Source organism: Oratosquilla oratoria, chromosome 27 (assembly GCF_046742065.1).
Source record: "Oratosquilla oratoria isolate Oo_2021 chromosome 27, ASM4674206v1, whole genome shotgun sequence".
Classification (NCBI taxonomy): Eukaryota; Metazoa; Arthropoda; class Malacostraca; order Stomatopoda; family Squillidae; genus Oratosquilla; species Oratosquilla oratoria.
Window position 1 is genome coordinate 13,538,872 of NC_134803.1, and position 15,336 is coordinate 13,554,207.

At 37.8% G+C, this 15,336-nt stretch overlaps 1 protein-coding gene across 7 annotated transcripts in view; it reads right to left on the reverse strand.

Moving 5' to 3' along the window:
• Positions 1-476: 476 nt before the first annotated feature.
• Positions 477-15,336, reverse strand: part of AP-1-2beta (adaptor protein complex 1/2, beta subunit) — a 166,237-nt gene continuing 151,377 nt past the window's right edge. For all 7 annotated transcript variants that reach the window (XM_076210262.1, XM_076210265.1, XM_076210263.1 and 4 more), the window contains 2 exons: positions 11,353-11,507; positions 477-955 (listed from right to left, as the gene is read on the reverse strand). In XM_076210262.1, coding sequence (XP_076066377.1) covers positions 881-955; positions 11,353-11,507 — 230 coding nt within the window. In that variant the 3' untranslated portion in view covers positions 477-880. The remainder of the gene's footprint in view (positions 956-11,352; positions 11,508-15,336) is intronic.

The window sequence follows — 15,336 nt, forward strand, 5'->3', positions numbered from 1 at the left end:
GAAGACCTTGGTATATAAATAGATATATCTGTATACCAAAATTATTCTTTTTCCTTACAAGAGAGGTAGTGAACCAAGGCATGCACTAACCCTTCACTTATCCAACACCCATTTTTCCCTTTAATCTTAACTTCTTGTGTGTTAAGGGCTATCCCTATCTCCTGCCCAGTGCCTAGGTCAGAAGCAATGCAGCAAGACACCTTCCACAGCAGGGCCTGATAGCCAAAGCTAGTTTACCCCCGACCCTATACCTGCTTCATCATGTGCACTATACATATGTAACAATTAAATCACACAAGATGAAAGTTGGAGAGTGAAAAAGCAAGGTTTTAGGCCTGATTTGGAGACCAGATACTGGCAATGTATACCTCGGGGTGAAGGTGGGTGATGGCATGTTACATTGTGTGATACATTGTGGGTAATTTGAACTGTTCACTCATGGATACAAATTTGAACAGGTTAAAAAAAGTGCATACTAAACACTGCTATATTTAATACTTTCCACAAACAATAATAAATCTTCTGAAATATACACAAGTAATCAACATCAATTCATGGAATGGTAAGGTAGTTTGGTGTCAAGACCATAATTTTTACATCAGTACTGATGCTAATTCTAAATATGAACACAGGTTTTGAATTACAGCTTTTATGTACACAATATATGTTACTTATCTATGAAATAAAATATGAAGTTTAATCCCACTGTCTGGGTACCATAATTAAAATAAAATCCGAATTTTACCAGCTCAGCTTCTGCCATAGTTCAAGATTTCTATTCTTCTTTGACAAACTCTTAATTAAATTTCAAGTTCATAATGTAATCTTGCACAAATCTGATGGTCACAAACAATGGGAAGATAGGAAACCCATGAAGAGCTTATGAGTGGAGAATGCTGTTGAATGCATCAAAGGTCCCTTGGGCTACATCCGTTGCTCGTGACTTTAGCGATAGCTGGAAGGCAAAAGAAATACAATAAAATCATAATTACAACTTCATGTGGTGTATAAAACATCTTGGTGGGTGTCCAACTTCTATATCTAAAAGCTTTTATGCAGTATAATGTTGATAAATGATGTCAAGTATGATCTTGGTTTTGGTGAATAATTGGTACTCTTTAAATTAAAAAGTTAACATTAAAAAGATTGTTGTAATTGTTATTGTGGACTATTGTTTACCAGCACTTGCATCTTCATAGACAATCTTGCATCAGTGTTGTAATTATCTTGTATTTCATATGTTGGCTTAGTCAAAGGTATTTATAATTTGGTTAACAGTTCTATTTTCTGTAGGTAGTGGAAAGATAATAGGGGTATTGGTGTTTTGTCGCCCCGAATTTGGTATGTAGGTATTGCTGTTTGAGGGGGTAGAAGACAGTAAGTATTGTGGGGTGTAATGTAAAGTGGGTAGTCTAACAATATGTGATATTGTGAAGGGAGTTTACATTGGCAAATGGGTCATTTCTTGTCAGGAGGTTTGCATCTATTGTTCCTGGTGTACCTTCCATGAAGTGATGTGGTCTTTCTACCAGGCAACAATTCTTGTGTGCATCATCAGCATATGTACGATTCATCACATTACTATTATTATAAAATATAGTCACTGCTGTATTACTCATTCTCTTATCCTTGTGTACCCACTCACACATCATGCATACTGAAGTGGTTAAAATAATCTTCACAATTTCTTCCCATCTACCACGTTTATCTCTTCTCTCCTGCTCCATCATCGTTTTAAGTTTTCTGTTAACCAGATACCCAGTCTTCTTGAACCTTCAAAATAAAATCTATTTTAACTGAACTTGGTTTTGTTTTCACTTTGCTTGCTTTTATAGAACATACAAAAAAGAATATAAGGAAAACAGAAAGAATCCAAAGAGCAATGACAATGATAGCCCCAAATTTTCAAAACCGACATTTGAACAAAGATTGTCTAAACTGGAATTACCAACCCTGGAATAAAGAAGAGAAAAAGGTGATGTTAGCCATTTATTGAATTATGAAAGGCATGGAAGTCCTTGATAGAGAAGCCTTATTAATTTGGGATAGAACAAGGGGACATGAAAAGAAACTCAAAAAGGACAGTTCTAGAAGAGTTCTGGAGGAGGAGGAGGAGGAGGAGGAGGAGGAGGAGAAGGAAGAAGAAAAGAAGAAGAAGAAGAAGAAGAAGAAGAAAAAGTCCCGAGATAGAGAGGACAAAGAATTGTCAAGAAATGTTTTAAAAATAGTACAAGATAAAGAACAATAAAGGAACTGCACAGAATGGGTAAATATGCAGAAGGGAAAGAAAAAGTTGACCACTAAAGACCAAATTAAGGTGACATTTGGCAGTAGAAGAATTCTTAGCAAGAACAGGAAAATTAGCAAGAAATGAAAACTATAGAAATATATGGATAAAAAGAGACAGGAATGAGGAATGAGGAAAGAGAAAAAAATTAAGACATTAAGAAACAAAGCTAGGAAAAAATGAGAAAATTATGGAAACCGGGACAACACAGACTATATTTGCAAAGAAATATGTTGGGGAGAGATGACAGTGAAAGGTGGAGAAGATCAATGGGCAAATGTATTACTCAACATGACTATAGAACATACAATTGACACAATGGCATAAACACTAGATTTAGAAATAATGAAGAACTGTTGAGACTAGATTTATTATTTATGTTTGAACCTGAAATAGTAGACAAAATGGAATACAAGACACAAATGGCGAAGTGACCATACTACCCAAGTTAGAACTAAAGGAGGAAATATATATAGAGAGAAATGAGAAACACAGAAAAAGAAGACTAATGAACAGTAAAATGGACTTTGAGAATATAAGGAAAAATTTTCTTAAACTGAACTGGGAAAAATTCTACAAGGAAGAAACACAAGCGGAAGAAAAATTGAGGATTCTAATGAAAATCAATAAAAGAGTGGATAAATATGTCCTAAAGGAAACACAGAAAAAGGTGTATATAAAGTGCTGATTTAACGGAAGGTGCAGCGAAGCAAGACAGAAGAGATAAAGCTTGGAAAAGATGGAGAAAAGACAAAAAAACCTAGAGAGTAGCAAATTTATATTAAGGAATGAATATGTACAAATATGCAGGGGAGAAAAAATAAACTATGAAAAAGACATAATAGAAAAATGTGAGGGTCAACCAAAACTATATGTAAATGGTAAACTAAAAATAAACAGGAAGTAATGAAACTGACAAGGAAATATGGTATACATAGAAGATACAGAAATGGATGAAGTCATAAGCAAACACTTCAAGTTGGTTTTCACTAGATAAAAATGCAACATTGGGATAATGGGAGAAAAGTGAAATACCCCCCTATGAGGAAAGTAATAGTAACACGGAAAGCAATAATGGATCAAATAATGAACCTTGATGTCAGAAAATCACATGGCATGGATGGAATAATAAATTGGATATTAAAAGAATGCAAAGAAGAACTAACAGACAAAATATATATCATAACAAGTTGCTCACTCAAAGAAGGAAAAATACCAGAAGACTGGAAAATGCTGATATTGTACCAATTTATAAAGGAAGAAATAAGGAAGACCCAACAAATTACAGACCAGTTTCCCTTACATGCACGGTCGCTAAAATTTGTGAAAGTTATAAAAAGTAGATGGATAAAACATCTGGAGAACAATATCCTAAATCCGAGCCAATTTGGATTTAGACAGGGAAGATCATGTACCACAAATCTGATCTGTTTTTACTCAAGACTACTAGATATAATACAGGAAAGGGTTGGAAGGGATGATTGTGTGTTCCTAGATCAACAAAAAGCTTTTGATACAGTCCCACACAAAAAACTTTTAAGAAAACTAGAAACCATAGGAGGGATTACAGGAAATGGATGGAGGACTTTTTGCATGGAAGAAAAATGAGGGTAGTGCTCAGAGATAAGAGTTCTACTTAGGAAAAGGTTAGTGGAGTTCCACAAGGATTAGTATTGGCTCCAATAATGTTTGCTATCAATGTCAATGACATGGACGAAGGTGTGGAATGTTAAGTGAGCTTCTTTGCAGATGATGCAAAATTGTTAAAGAAAGCAAGTACTGAAATGGACTGTGGCTCACTACAGAGATATCTGAACAGGGTTTAGGAATGGAGTTAGAAGTGGAAAGTGGACTTCAACATTAAGAAATGTAGTATCATGGAATTTTGAAAAAAAAAAAAAAAAAAAAAAAAAAAATAATAATAATATATATATATATATATATAATATATACATATATCAGGACAATATTAAATTGGTGAAAAGGAAGTAAAGAAAGTGGGATCTGAAAAATACACGGTGGTGATCATCCCAAAAGATGTTCCCTGACAAACATATAAACAAAATTGTAAGTGAAACCTATAACTTGTTAAGATTTATAAAAGTGGCTTTTACTTACTTAAATGAAGAAATACATATACCAAAGGCTTTTTCCCCCCTCACGTGAGGGATAGCCAAAAAGAAAAAGGCATAGAAACCACTCCCACCTATTCCATCCCCTACATACTCCACTCCCCTCCACCCTCCTCCTTCCCTCTCATCTTGGCACCTCCTGAAGAAATAGTAAAGAAAATACTAGTCACACTGATAAGGCCTAAATGGAGTATGCAACAACACTATGGTCACCCAGTACTAAAAAAAAGTACGGACAATTGAGGGAATCCAGAGAGCAACTACCAAAATGGCCCTAAGACTATCAAAAATGTCATATGAAAAAATATTGTCAAAATTAGAACTACCAACTCTGGAATAAAGAGAAAAAGGTGACTTGTTGACCATCTACAGAAAGGTGTGGAAATCCTTGATAGAGATGACTTACTAAATTGGGGTAAGAGAAACATAAGAGGACATGGAAGGACTCTAAAAGGACAGTTATATAAGACATCTAAAAAAAAGTGTGTGCAAAACCAATACAAGAACTTAAGAGCAAATTAGATATGACGAGATAGAGAGATGGGACACCATGAGCATAGCTCCCCTTTCCATAAGATATATCTAGGTAAATACATCTCCTGTCCCAGTTTTCACCTTCATCCACATTAACCTTGAAGAAACCTTGCACTCCACTACACATTTACATATCTCTTCACTTACTAATATAACCACCCCTTCTCTCCCTCACTTCATTCCTGACAGCCTCCTAAGTACACTCCCAAACTCAAACTCACCCCTCTCTTTCAACTTAGTCTCACTCAATACCAACACATCCATCTTTCTCCTCACAAACATACTTCCTATCTCTTCCCTTTTACTCTCATCTGTACCACATCCACACACATTAGAAAACCCAAACCTGGGTTATGGTTGGAAAACTCCCAGACCACTCTTATGCCTTTGCTTTCTTTAGGAATGTCCCCTTTGAGGCTACAGGGAGAAGGATGCTTAGTCCTATCCCCGTCCTGTTTTTGTCACCTTTTACTCAAATGGGAATACTTGGTGACAGTATTCTTTTCCCCCACATGGTTCGGAGAGAGAAGCAAAAAAAAAAAAAAAAAAAAAAAAAAAAAAAAAAAAAAAAAAAAAAAAAAAAAAACGAATATTCAGAGAAGTGGTACAGGACAGTATCAAGTGTAGGGGGACAGCATAATGGAGGGAGAGTCACAGTATAATAAAGTATCATCATTTCTCTATAAACTGAGATTTCTTCTACCACAGACAAAATGATGTGTGGCTCTGGTCCATAGGAGCACCCCATACAGACCCTTGAGTGTCAGCCGCATGCTACTGAGCAACTTTTAACCCCTCAATAACATGCAGCCAATATCCCAGATGGAATAAAAACTATAAAAAACTACACTTTAATAGTAGACCTGATGTATTTCAAATGTTTGCTAAGTTACACCAATACAATTGATGGTACCTACCAGTGAGTGTTATAGGTTGTTTGCTATACAATGCATACAAAAAGCTATATCAGTTAGTGTTAGGCAAGTGTTGAGACTAGTTTTGGCATAGGTTATCATATATGCCTAACTTCATTTACTGGTACCAGTAGCTTATTGTATGTTTGGGGGTTGACCTATACAGTAGGTATAGGCTTAGCTTGGAACTTTAAGCTAAAATTCTTGAGGTAAATTTGTACACCATAATTTATGGTAATTTATTTACTCGCCTTTTACTTCATTATTGTTTTCTTTACTTCACCTTACCATTTTTTTTTTTTTTTTATCAAAACCCACTAATTCCAGGAAACTGCATTAGCACCAGGAATGGAGCTAACAGAGCATTAGGTTTTATTGCTAGGACCATTACAAGACCCATCCTTGACTATGTAGTACAATTTTGGTCATTTTCCTATAGAATGGATATCAATTCACTAGAATCAGTGGAGAATGGCCAAAATGATATATGGGCTAAAAAATTTACCATACAAGAACAGGCTTAGGCACGTAAACTTACACTCTCTGGAAAGACACAGAGTGTGGAGCAATTTAACAGAGGTGTTCAGGTGGATCAAAGGTGATGGGTGATGCAAACATTGTCATCATATTAAGATAATAGGGCAGGACTCAAAGTAATGAATTTAAATTGGACAAATTTAGATTTAAGAAGGAAATAGACAAACACTGGTTTACCAATAGAGCGTTCAATGAATGGAATAGACTTTGTGAACATGTAGTGAATGCTGAAACTATTGGTTGTTTGAGGAAAAGGTTAGATAATTTTATGGAAAGGAATAACAGGTGGTAATCAACATGGAACTGCCATATGTAGGCCTTATGGTCTCTCACAGTCTCCTTCATTCTAATGTTATGACTATCCTCCTGTGTAATATTTTTATACAATTATTAAAGAACATACTTATACCAAAGGATTTTCCCCCCTTACACAGGGGGGTGGGGAGCCAAAAAGAAAAAAGCATAGAAACCACTCCCACCCATTCCATTCCCTACATATTCCACTCCCCTCCACCTTCCTCCCTCCCTCTCATCTTGACACCTCCTGGATGATGGGTCATCCCTGCATCCTGTCCACTGCCCTGGGTCAGAAGCACCAGACATAGCACATCCACAGCAAGGCTGATTCATAAATTTGGCAACCCTCTCTCTCCGTCCCCTCATGCAGAAAAGGAGAAGATGGGGAGAAATCCCTTCGGGCTGCGTCAATTTTTTTCTCATACATACTTCCTCACCCTCCAACCCCCCATCCACTCCCCCTCATGCATTACAGCATCATCCATACACAATCCTTCTCCCTTCACCCTTATCTTCTGTCCACTCCTATCCTTCCTCAACAGACTTTTGTAATGCCCCTTTCACCCCATCCATCCATCTCATCCTAGGATGCCCCCTCATATTCACTCCTTCCACACCTCTTTTACTAATCTTTCTTCACTCATTCTTTCCATGTGTCCAAACCATCCTAATACTCTTTCATCAACCCTATCTCCCAGCTCCCTTTCCACCCCTGTTCTCCTTCTCACCTCCTCATTTCTCACTCTATCTAGCCTAGATCCTCTGTCATCCAGGAGGTGCCAAGATAAGAGGGAGGGAGGAGGGAGGAGGGGAGTAGAATATATAGGAAATGGAATAGGTGGGAGTGGTTTCTATGCCTTTTCTTTTTGGCTACCCCCCCCATGTAGGGGGAAAAAGCCTTTGGTATATGTATCTAGCCTAATAACCCCTATCATACTTCTCAGACACCTCATCTCAAACACATTCAAACTCCTTCTCTCTTATGTTCCATGTTTCTGCCCCGTACAGTGCTGTTGGCACAATCACTCCTTCATATTACCTCCTCTTAGCATCCATTCCCAGATGTCTATTTCTCATTACACTTTTTTATCCACCAAGGCATTTACTCACTTCTCTCAATCTACATTCTACCTCCACCCCCACTCCTCCCTTTCCTGCCAAATTTGCACCCAATTATCTAAAACTATCCACTTCCTCCAGTCTTTTACCCTTAATGCTCACTTCCAGCCTGCTGTCACTCTCTCCCCTTGTACATCTCATCACCTTACTTTTGCCCATATTTATCTTCAGCTTCCTTCTTTCACACACCTTCTCAAACTCTGTTACTAACTTCCTCAATCCCTCCTCTGAACCTGCTACAAGCGCAGTGTCATCAGCAAACAACAACTGGCTCATTTCCCACTTTTCTCCATTTTCTTTAACCATCTCCAACCCAGGACCCACTACCCTTGCATTCACCTCTCGCACCACCCCATCCATGTATAAGTTGAACAGCCAGGGCGACATAACACATTCCTGACGAAGTCCCACCTTTACCTCAAACCATTTACTCTCCATTTCTAATCCTAACACAAGCTCTACTACTCTCGTAAAAACTCTTGACTGCTCTTAACAGCTTTCCTCCCATCCCATATATCTGCAGTACCTCCCACAGTGCCTTCCTGTCTACCCTGTTGTAAGCCTTTTCCAGATCCATAAAAGCCCAAAAAACATCCTTACCTTTTCCTATAGCTTTCTCACATATCTGACCTTACACAAAAATCTGATCTACACAACCCCTACCTGTCCTAAAACCACACTGTTCCTTACCAATTACTCCCTCTGTTCCTCTCCTAATCCTCTCAATCAAGACCCTCCCATAAGCCTTCCCAACTACACTCAACAAGCTGATCCCTCTGAAACTAAAAACTACTACACACACCTGTCCCCCTTTCCCTTGTAAAGTGCTATACAGGCACTCCTCCAGTCCTCCGGCACTCTACCCTCTCTTAAACAAACATTAAATAACTTCACCAGCCAGTCCACCATAACTGTACCTCCTTTCTTCAAACATTCTGCATGGTATCCATCCAACCCAGGTGTCTTACCTGCTTTCACTTCATCTTCCCCTATTTCTCCATTTTCCTCACTCATCACTCTTATTTTCTTAGTGCTTCCCACTGCAACTACCTTTCCCTCCTTATCCTCCGTCACATTTAGCAACTCCCTAAAATACTCTGCCCACCTTCCTCTCCTCCATTATCATCTATCTGCACCTTTTACCTTTCCCTATCTACTTGTTTCGCCTCCTCTTCCTCTTTTAATTTCTTTCCAAAACATCTTTTTATTACTTTCAAAATTTTCTGTCATACTCTTACCCCATTTCACATCTGCTCTCCTCTTTGCTTCCTTATCTTATGCTTAACTTCCCTTCTCTTTACTTTGTACCTCTCATACGATTCCCTCGTCCTTTTTTGTAGCCAATCTATGAATGCTTGCTTCTACTCTTCTACACCCTTCTTTGCTTCCTCATCCCACCACTCACTACCCTTCCTTCTATTTCCTCCTGCCCTCCTTGTTCCACACACCATCTTTGCACACCTTATGACTCCCTTCTTGAACCATCCACATTCATCCTCCTCTACTAGTTCTCTCTATCCACTCCTCTCTCAGCTACTTCTTATACTTATTCTCTTTTTCTTTCTCATTAAGCAGTTCACTCTAAGTACCTCCTTACATTCTGCCCTTTTCCTCTTTCTTCACCTATTCTCCTCTCAATTTACCTTCCACCAGAAAATTATCTGATATTCCCCCACTCTCTCCCCTTAGAACATGTACATCCTTAACTCTTCCTACCATACTAGTCACCACTATATAGTCCATTAATGCTCTATATGCCACCCTTCCATCCACCAACCTCTCCTATGTGTACTTATGCTTGACTTTCTTCCTAAACACTGTATTTGCTATCATCAACTCTCTTTCAAGACACATCTCCACCATCAACTCTCCACTATGATTTTTACCTGGAACTCCATACTTCCCAATCACTCCATCTATTGGTTTGTTTCCTACCCTAGCATTAAGGTCTCCCAATACAACTACATTGACATTTCTCCCTAATCCCTCTATGCACTCATTTATATCTACCCAAAAAGCTTCCCTTTCCTCTACCCTCTTCTCACTACCAGGCCCATATGCACTTACAAAAACCCACATCTCCCTTCCCAGCTTCACCTTCATCCACATCAACCTTGATGAAACCTCCTTCCACTCCACTACCTGCTTACTTATCTCTTCACTTACTAGTATAGCCACCCCTTCTCTCCCTCGTCCCCTCTTCACTATTGAGTACCTCCCAGCTACACTCCCAAACTCACATTCGCCCTTCCCTTTCATTTTAGTTGCACTCAAAGCCAACACATCCATCTTTCTTCTCACAAACATATTTCCATTTTTCTTCTTGCAAACATACTGCCTATCTCTTCCCTTTTACTCTCATCTGTACTACATCCACACACATTAAAAGACCCAAACCTTAGGTTGGAAAACTCCCAGACCCTCTTATTAAAGAAAATGGAGAAAAATGGGAGATAAGCCAGTTGTTGTTTGCTGATGACAATGTGCTTGTAAATCAGGAGGAGGGATTAAGGAAGTCAGTAACAGAGATTGGGAAGGTATGTGCAAGGCAGTTAAAGATAAATGTGAGTAAAAGGTGATGATATGTACAAGGGGTGAAGACATCATCAAATTGGAAGGGAGTTTTTTAGGGAGAGAAACTGGAGGATATGACTGCTTTAAATACTTGGGTGCTAATGTGGCAGGAATGGGAGTGGAGGTGGAGGTAGAATGTAGATTGAGAGACGCAAGTAAATGCCTTGGGGGATTAAAAAGTGTAATGAGAAAGAGACATCTGGGAATGGATGCTCAAAGGAAATTGTATGAAGGGGTGATTGTGCCGACAGCATTGTATGGGGGCAGAAAAATAGAACATAAGAGAGGAAGAAGTATGGTAGGGGTTACTAGGCTGGATACTGTGAGAAACAAGGAGGTGAGGAGGTGGAGAGCAGGAGTGGAAAGGGAGTTGGGAGATAGGTTTGATGAGTATTGGGAAAGAATGAGTGAAGAAAGATTAGTAAAAGAGGTGTGGAAGGCAGAGGTGGAGGGAGTGAACATGAGGGGGCGATCAAGGATGAGATGGATGGATGGAGTAAAAGGGGTGTTGGGAAAGAGGGGAATGTCTGTTGAGGAAGATAGGGGAAAGGCAGAAAATAGGGGTGAGTGGAGAAGGGTTGTGTATGGATGATACTGTGATGCATGAGAGTGGGTGGGGGATGGGGGGGCAAGGGAATATATATGAATGATATATAGATGCAGCCCAAAGGGCCCATCTTCTCTCTTCCTGCATGAGGGGACTGAGGAAGGGGGTCGTCAATTAAATAAAGCGGCATTGTTGTAGATGTGCTGTGTCTTGCTGCATTATTTCTGATCCAGGGCAATGGGCAAGATGCAGGGATGACCTGTCATCCAGGAGGAAGAAAAGGAGGGAGGGGTGGTGAATGGGAGTGGAGTGTGTGGGGATGAAATAGGTGGGAGTGGATTTATGCCTTTGACTTTGGCTACCTCCTTATAAGGGGGAAAAAAGAAGTTGGTATATGTATGTATTACTCACCACAACTGTTGGGTTGCCGGGTTGAACTTTGAGTTCACTGAGAATCCATATACCATTAGTGAGCTTGATGGACTGGTACAGCATATCCTGTCCCTCTACATTCCGCTTGGCAATAGTAAAGATGTTAGACTGCTGCAGTTTGTTAGAGATGCCATCTGAAAGGCAAGGTCAATTTCAGCATTAAGCTTCCTATGAGAAATAAATCTTCTGAAATGACTAGATGCTCCAAGCATCTAGTCATTTCAGAAGATTTATTAAGTACAACTTGACATTTTTAGCCAGATAATAAGCATATATACAATACTATGACCAACAACAGGTACCTGATAGTGATGGTCTGTGAGACATACATCTCCTTCCTGCTTACCATCTTCAAATACTACCAACACTATCACCTCCATCTGGAGGTGCAGTGACACTTGGCTTCTAGACTGAGCCTAACATATCTCTATCCTTCCTCTGCCACCCCCCCCCCCCCCATGTTTTCATGCAAGGAGATATGACAATTTTTTACAATTCTCCTTCTAGCTGGTAACAAAAAATGGTAATCATATCACAAGAGAGAATGGAAGAGGCTGGTAGATAAAGGTAGACACGTAAGGTATATAGAGAGGACGAGCTACTACTACAAGTGAACGACGGACTATGAGAGGAGTGAGGAAGATGTGGTTAATGTACGTGTGAAGGATGAAAAAACATGGAAGCCTACAAGGAGGCAGTCAATTCAAATTGACTCTAAAAGACACCGAAGGTGTGATTACAGGAATATTACGTCACGATGTTTATACCTCGAATGTCAATATTCCCAAATTCACAGGTAATGAAAACACCTTGGGAGTTAATAGGTTTTTCAGTTTGATCGACACTTTAATCACCACTAAAAATATAACAGATGAAAAAAGGAAAATAGAAATTTTAAAAGAAAATGTAGATCCTGAGAAAGGTAGAGCTAGGCTTATAATAAATTTCTACCAAATGGATATCAACCAATATGAAGCTTATAAGAAGGCATTCATTTTAAGTCAAAGTGTGATCAGGATACCATCAGGTCTTTGGTTAGAATGATAAAGTAAAAACTAGTGAATCAGACACAGAATATTTAGCAAAATTTGATAGTCTAAGGACATGAATTCTATATCAAAAGATTATTGGATAGAGAGATCTATTGACAAAATGAAAGTTTCTCAGGTAATTGAATTAATTACATTTGCCTTGCTAACTAACAGCTCTGATGAAATAACAGCAGAAAAGCTGTATAAGGATCTTAAGGTTAATATGGAAATAGGGGAGATAGATTATCTTCAAGGGTATAGTGAATCTAAAGTGATTAGTCCATATGTGATGACTGTGGGAATGCAATAACAGAAAGAAAATAGGAACTCTAGAAATGATTATAGAAATAGAGGATCTAAACATAGAGTTAGAAGCACTTCATGGAATACTAGAACTGAATGTTACAATTGAAATACCTGGGGGCATAAAGCACACAGTGTTATTATGAAATTATTTGTAGAAATTGCAAATATGAGGGTCATGATGAATATCATTGTGGAATCCCACCATTCTGTTTGTACCATCAGAGGATTGGACATAGAACTCAGGAATGCAAAATTTTTTGTATGCACACTGAAACATGAGGAAAACCCCCAGACACAAAATGAAACAACACTACAGAGCTACCCATAGAAACACACATAGACAATATTGTGTTAGGGATAAGAGTGATAGAGGGGTGAAAGAAAACCCCAATATCAAAGATAGTTGTAAACTGATTATAACAATTGGAAAGACTTCTGTAGTACCTCACATGGCTGGTAGTGTGTTCAATAAACCTACTCAAATATTTATTGATACAGGATCTGTAGTTAATGTTATAACTAGTAGGGTTTTAAACCAATTGAAATCAGGGGTGAAAATCTTGGAACCAATCCATTACTGGAAATGAGTTAAAAACATTAGGCAAGGTTGAATTAGAAGTCATCTTATATAAAAATGAGCATTTGCACATTCCAGTGATAGCTGTAGAAGAATCTGTTTTCCCAGGAGATTTACTGATAGGATTTGCAACTATGAGAAAAGAGAGCATGGTCATACGTCCTATTGAGTTAGGGATCTTTGTGAAATTATAGTTAATCCCATTTTTAAATCAACCAGACTAGCCAGTGACTGTAATCAAAGAATCTCTAGAGATAGGAAAGATAATTGTATTTTAGATAGCGAGGCAGAGCAGTCTAGACCAACAGAAAATAAAGCCTTATATAGTGAACCCAACTCAGATGTTCAAGAAATCCCAGAAATTACAAAGGATTACAAAGGATTACAAAGGCGGAGCATGCCGACAGGAGACCTTTTGATCCATATCTAGGTCAGATGCAAAAAAAAAATCATATTAATAATAAAACAATAAGCAAAAACTATAATAATGTAAATAACAAATAAAATACATAAATAAATGCATAGGTATAGTTAAATAATAAACAAACAGGTAAATAGTAAATAATAATAAAGTGACATATAACTAATAATAAATGAAAATCAGACAGACAAATGATAACAAAACAAAAACAAATAATATAACATAAATTATAATCATTACAGCATCTTACTTAGGTATTTATCTAAATGATTCTTAAAGCTTCGAACTGAACTACATTGCACTACCTGTGCAGGAAGTTTATTCCATTCATTTACTACACGGTTGGCAAAGTTGTTTCTACCTACTTCCAAATTGAATCTATTTCCGGACAGTTTGAGACCATTGTTTCTTGTCTTATTCTCATTCAATGTGAAAATTTTGTCACTTTTGATGTTGTCAATTCCCTTTAAAATCTTAAAGACCTGTATCAAGTCACCTCTGAGTCTACGCTTTTTTAGGGAAAACAGATTCATGTGTTTTAGTCGATTTTCGTATGATTTATTTTTTATATTTGGAATCAGTTTTGTGGCTCGTCGTTGTACTTTTTCCAGTCTGTCAATGTCTTTAATGAGATTCGGTGACCATACAGAATCAGCATATTCCAAATGTGGACGAACTAACGATTTATATAGCTTGTTAATGAGTGATGGACTTTTGAAATCAAAAGATCGCGCAATCAGTCCCAGAATCTTATTTGCTTTCTCAGAGGCTGAAATACACTGCTTGGATGATTTGAGGTCGTTACTGATAATTACGCCGAGATCTTTTTCACTATCCACTTTTGTTAACGAATTACCAAATAATTTGTAATCGTACTTACTGTTATTTTTACCTATGTGCATTACCTTGCATTTACTTGTGTTAAATTTCATTAGCCACTTTTCAGACCATTGCTGTAATTTATCTAAATCTACTTGAATATCTAATTGGCTAAAGTGATCATTTGCCACTCTGCACAGTTTTGTATCATCAGCAAATTTGGAAACAGTAGATTTTAGTCCATGGTCTATATCATTTATATATACTATGAATAGAAGTGGCCCAAGAACGGAACCCTGAGGAACTCCACTTGCAACACTTTTCCATCCAGAAGTTTTTCCATTTAAAACTCTCTGTTTTCGACCATTCAACCAATTACTAGTCCAAACTAATAGGCTACCACTTATTCCATGCAAAGCTAATTTAGTAAGTAGTCTTTCGTGTGGGACGGTATCAAAAGCTTTTGCAAAGTCTAGATATATTAAATCTATATTGTTTCTTTTGTCATAATTCATCAACTTCAAAGGAAGCTTTGGTAATTGTGGAAGGTGGCATAATAATGTCTACATTATTACACTCCAGAGCAATTAACAGGGTAGTAGTGCTGTTGAAAGGAGTCACTGTAGACTGAAAATTTTACCATCACAGAATCAATTAGATTAAAAGGTTTGAAATTGGACTAAGGGATTTATAAGTCATATAAGAACATGGTAGAAACATTAGTAATTAGTACTTTGAATAAAGACATAGTCTTAAAAGGTACAAAAATAGGATATTTTCAAGTTTGTACAAAACCCATTAAGATTTTC